Source organism: Anguilla rostrata, chromosome 3 (genome assembly GCF_018555375.3).
Source record: "Anguilla rostrata isolate EN2019 chromosome 3, ASM1855537v3, whole genome shotgun sequence".
Lineage (NCBI taxonomy): Eukaryota > Metazoa > Chordata > Actinopteri > Anguilliformes > Anguillidae > Anguilla > Anguilla rostrata.
Window position 1 is genome coordinate 7,683,614 of NC_057935.1, and position 5,162 is coordinate 7,688,775.

General features: G+C 41.8%; 1 protein-coding gene across 4 annotated transcripts in view; it reads right to left on the reverse strand.

Moving 5' to 3' along the window:
- Positions 1-266: 266 nt before the first annotated feature.
- Positions 267-5,162, reverse strand: part of LOC135250024 (CXXC-type zinc finger protein 5-like) — a 16,573-nt gene continuing 11,677 nt past the window's right edge. For 3 of the 4 annotated variants that reach the window (XM_064325826.1, XM_064325827.1, XM_064325828.1), the window contains one exon: positions 267-1,391. In XM_064325826.1, the coding sequence (XP_064181896.1) occupies positions 1,347-1,391 (45 nt within the window). In that variant the 3' untranslated portion in view covers positions 267-1,346. The remainder of the gene's footprint in view (positions 1,392-5,162) is intronic. The other variant, XM_064325830.1, reaches the window with a different exon arrangement.

Genomic DNA, 5,162 nt, shown 5'->3' on the forward strand with positions numbered 1-5,162 from the left:
ATCACTGAATTTATAAAATTACTGTCAGCACCCAAAATAAATAGAATTACATATTCCATTAAATTTTTTATATTGCCAATTACTTTGGCTTACTCACGTGAAGTGAAGCCATATATAATAAAATGGGAACAAACTGAAAAATATTCATACTGCATATTTTTTGTTTGTTGTTGTTGTTGTTGATGTTTCTGTTGTCCTCAAACAGCAATAATTACCTTTTTTGTAAAAGCAAAATAGACCATGCATAAACGCAGACTTCAGAACTGTAGATTTTGACACAAATACATGCATTCATTTTTATTCACAAAACCAGCCCAAATTTCTAAATGAATACAAACATCACTGTTTCTTTTTTTTTTCCTTTTTGTTTTTTTAAAGATGTAGGTCTGGTAGCATCATGGGGAAATGAAATTCTCTCAGTGCTTAAGCTTGGATTGGGAACGGTACCACGTCCTCCGGACTGAACCGGTCCCCATCAGAACCACAGCCCTCCGTAGAAAATCAGGGGGAACATGAGGTTACCAGTTTCACAAAATAAAAATCCATCAAGTTGAGAAGGAAGCTTTTGGGCTGTTGGGAGCTTCCTATTGGCTCCAGTAAATTATGTCACCCAAATTGGGGTGGGACAAAGGTTGGGGCGATGTGTGGAGACACCACAGCATTCTCCCAGAAATAAAAAAAAATAATATATAATCTTCGATCAGAAAACGGGATGCTACATCTCAAAAATTGTTTTTTTTTTCTTTTTTTATATTTTAATAACAAACATTGAGCAATTGCAAAACTATAGATTTATGACAAAAACAAAAAAATAAAAATAAGAACCAATCAAAAATACAGGAGGTGGTAAGTAAGAACAATGGTGCTAAATTACAATAGTGCTTGTCATTAGTCACTAGGTTTTAAAATATAGCCGTAAAATTTACATTCTCTACACAAGTACTTTTTTTAATCTTTCCACACATGAACGACATATACACCAAACACAGAGATCTGTTGATTGTCCTCTCTCAGTCAGACTTTTTCTGTTTGGCAGTTGAACAGTTCCGTGTGAAAGTGACTGAAACGCTTTTGAAAAAGGACGAAAGGGTACCAAAATGGAACATAAAAAAAGGAATGAGAGTTGCCATAAACTTCATAATGTTTATTTTTGGTTCAGGAGAAAAAGTAGGTGCATCCATTATTTTTAATCATTTTGAATTTTTTTGTTTTGTTCCGTTTGTTCACTTGTCTTGCTATTTTTTTGTGTTCAGCTGGAAAATCCATTCCATAGATAATCCAGGTGAGTGGGGAGTGGAGGGGGGCGGGGCATTGCACTTGATGACAGAGCTTTGGGGGGCGAAGTCCTACTGGAACCATCGGAACGCGGCTCCTGCCGGCAACATCACCTTCTGGGAGAAAGGAGAGGGTCAGTCAGCATTAGCATCAGAGCTACATCAGTCACAGTTAGCATCATATCAACATCAGTCAGATTTAGCATCAGAGCTACATCAGTCAGAGGTAGCATCAGAGCTACATCAGTCAGAGTTAGCATCACAGCTACATCAGTGAGAGTTAGCATCACAGCTACAACAGTCAGAGATGGAATCAAAGCTACATCGGTCAGAGTTAGCACCACAGCTACATCAATCAGCATTAGCATAAGAGCTACATCAGTCAGAGTTAGCATCAGAGCTGCATCAGAGCTACATCAGAGTTAGCATCAGAGCTGCATCAGTCAGAGTTTGTATCAGAGCTATGCAAGTCAGTGATAGCATCAGAGCTACAGCAGTCAGCATTAGTATCACAGCTATGTCAGTCAGTGTCGTAGCCAGAGAGAAGGTCAGTGTTGGGGTCAGCGTGCAGGACAGTGTTGTGTGTCAGTGTTGGGTGTCAGTGATGGGGTCAGTGCTGGGTGCCAGTGTTCGGACAGGACCAGTGTTGAAGGGTGGCATTACTGGCTAAGGCAGTGTTGCCAGTGTTAGCAGTAGCAGCAGTGCTAAAGCTACTATCAGCAGCCATTTCTGTGGTGGGTAAAAAACACAGATGCAGTGTGAATGGACGTCAGTATTAAGCATTAGCGTAGTCAGTTATAACGCTGTTAAGTGTCAGTGGCTTGTGTGGGTCAGGTAGTCCAATGCTGATGTTCTCACATACTGGTTGGATTGTTTGTGTCACAGTGGATTTTTTGGATTATTGTGGGCTAATGACAGTAAGAGAAAGAGGGGGTGTCAACAAAAACAATGGGTAACTACACAAAATAATATCGGCTGTCGGGAAAAACCAACAGAAAGCAGTTCTGTAAAAAACCCTTATGGAAATAGAATTTGTGCAATATATTGAAATAAAATATACTGTCAAGAGCATAAAACATAGTTCAACAAAAATACAGATTATTGCCACTGATATGTTGCAGTATACTGTTTTAAATATACTGCTGTAAAATAGGTCCATTACTGTCCACACATTTGCATATATATTACGGTATATTTCATGTCATTATATATTCCATTTCCATTAAAAGTTGCAGAAAACTTTTCAAATCTAAATCATGGATCACCACACCTAACCCTAACCCCTCCACCCAAAATCTCTCTCTTCCTTCTCCTGGCCTTCCTCTTCATCACCCTCCTCATTCTTTTTTTTTTACTATTCTCTCTCTATATCTGTCGCCTCCACCTTGCCGTTCTTGTCTCGAGCCAGAGGCAAGCTGCTGCGTTACTGAAGTGTCAAGCTGGGCCGTCCCCTAGGCACCCCCCCCCCCACCCCACCCCGAGCTTTCACACACCCCTCTCAAACCACACAACCCCCCCCCACCCCCACCCACCCACCACACACCCCAAACCCGTCTCCGGGCTCGCCCTGGACCGTAACGCCGACTCCCGAGAGCGAAACGCGATACCCCGCACGTATTATTTACCCTCCCGGGGGAGGCCCAGCGAGCAAACACGCTTTCCCCCCCTCCTCCTCCTCCTCCGCAGCGAGGGCGTGCTCGCGCCCGTCCCGTCACGCCACGCCACGCCACGCGCTCTCCTCCTTCCTCTTTCTCTTCCTCCTGCGCTTTCGCCCGGGGTCCCACGCCCGGGGTTGGAGTCGGGCCGCGTGCGTGTGTGAGGTAAAGTTGGCTTCACGCGGCAGCTGCAGGCTCAGCCCAGATCGATTACCGCACTACACAACCACAAGACTCACAAGACTCTGTTTTTCACTTTCTGCGTTAGCCTTGTATTGCCTAACTGCTGTAAAGCACTGTATTGCAGACTTGTGTGAAAGCTTCTAAATAAAAATAATAATAATAATAATAATTTATTAAGAAGCACAACCAAGCACTTCACATGCTCACCACTCTTTGTTCCACATATACAAATAAAAGTATATATACATGCATACATACATACATATATGCCCACACAGAAATACAAACATACACATAAATGTGCAAACTCACATACACATACATACATGCACACACACACACGCACACACACCTGCACACATAAACATATACCAAACATTCCAGTCACTCCATCAAAAGTGAAATCACAAGAATCAGCTGAGGTAGGGAAAATGCTATTGGAGCATGTACATACAGGAGCCAATGTGGGAGAAACTCCACAATAGTATCTCTAAGGCAACGTGATAGCGTGTGTGTGTGTGTGTGTGTGTGCGTGTGCGTGTGTGCATACATCCAATATTTCAGCTTGAAGCCATGGTTTTTTTAAAGGCACTACGAAGCAAAATGATTTTTGAGAAGCACTGGGCATTTTGATCTTTAAAGACTTTTATTTCTTCAGAATACTCACTTTCTGACCCTAGGGGAAATAAATAGTGGAAATAGAACTGCATGAGAACCGAAACTCCTGTTTATTTCGGAAAGAAATCCCACTGCACTCAACTGTACCGTAAGACAGCTTCTCGTCTGTAGCAACAATGAATGGCGATTATTTTTTACTCGCCGTCTAAATGCATTTAAATATCTGTACCCAGGATAATGCATATTGATCTACGGGAATACAAAAAACTTTATTTTTGTTAAACTAGATGTTGCAAGCTTCATATATGTGATTTGTGTGCCACTGTATGAAAAGCATCATATAAAGTTATATGACTGTCAACATAATACTATCATTACCATAATATTATTATTATTATTATTTCTGGTAATATTATACTTTCTAATTGTAATACAAACTGTTATCCTGAATCCCAGTTGGCCAATAGGACCCAAACTCCAGCAATGCCATCCTTCTTTGTGTCAAATAAGTTAATAGACTTAAACTGCATTTCCGTGACACACACACCTGTACGCTCAGTTAGCATTACACAACAGCCCATGTCATCTAACATCGCAGTTAATTCAACAGAAATAAGGCCCAAGGCCTTCAAGAAGTGGTTTTGCATAGTTGTACACAGGAAGTGAAAGTAACACAATTAACCATACTGTCACACAACCCTGTGGATAAAATCAGCCTATATTTATCTGAACTTAAACACCACTATGGTACTGGGCATACTACAGTTGCCCCGAAATGTAGTGCAACAAATCATTTTAAACACGCTATTGATCTGAATAAAATTAGCAATCTGCATGAAACACTTACAATGCTGGCAACTATCCAGCAATATATGCTTTCTTAAACAGAATGCACCTGTTGTGGTCAATGAAGTAAATAAGTCAAAGAGGCAAAGACAGAGAGAGAACTCGCTGACCACAAAGAATGTCCTCGTGGGCAACGGTTGACCTGAGCAAATTTGTGATGATCCGCAGGCCAACTCTGACCCCGTAACCTTTGAACTGTGACCTCTGACCTCGCCAGAGTGAGCTCCGATGTACACGTACACAGACACACACTTGTGTGACAGAGAGAGAGGGAGAGAGACGGAGGGAAAGGGAGTGATCGTATACTTGAATTTATTGTGGGGTCCAACCGCAAATACGTATGTATTGATATGTGACTACATACATACGTTTTAAGATTTCTCTCCCATTTTAAAATGTCACCAATACGCCACATGCACCCACGCATGTAGCACCGACTTGAACTGAATGAGCTCTCCTCTAATAGGCCCTCGCTGAACCAATGACCTGTCATTTTCCCACACAAGCAGGCCATAAACAGTGAACTACAGGAGCGCTAACTATAACTGGACGAGATGCATCGTTCACTTATGACACCTGGCAACCA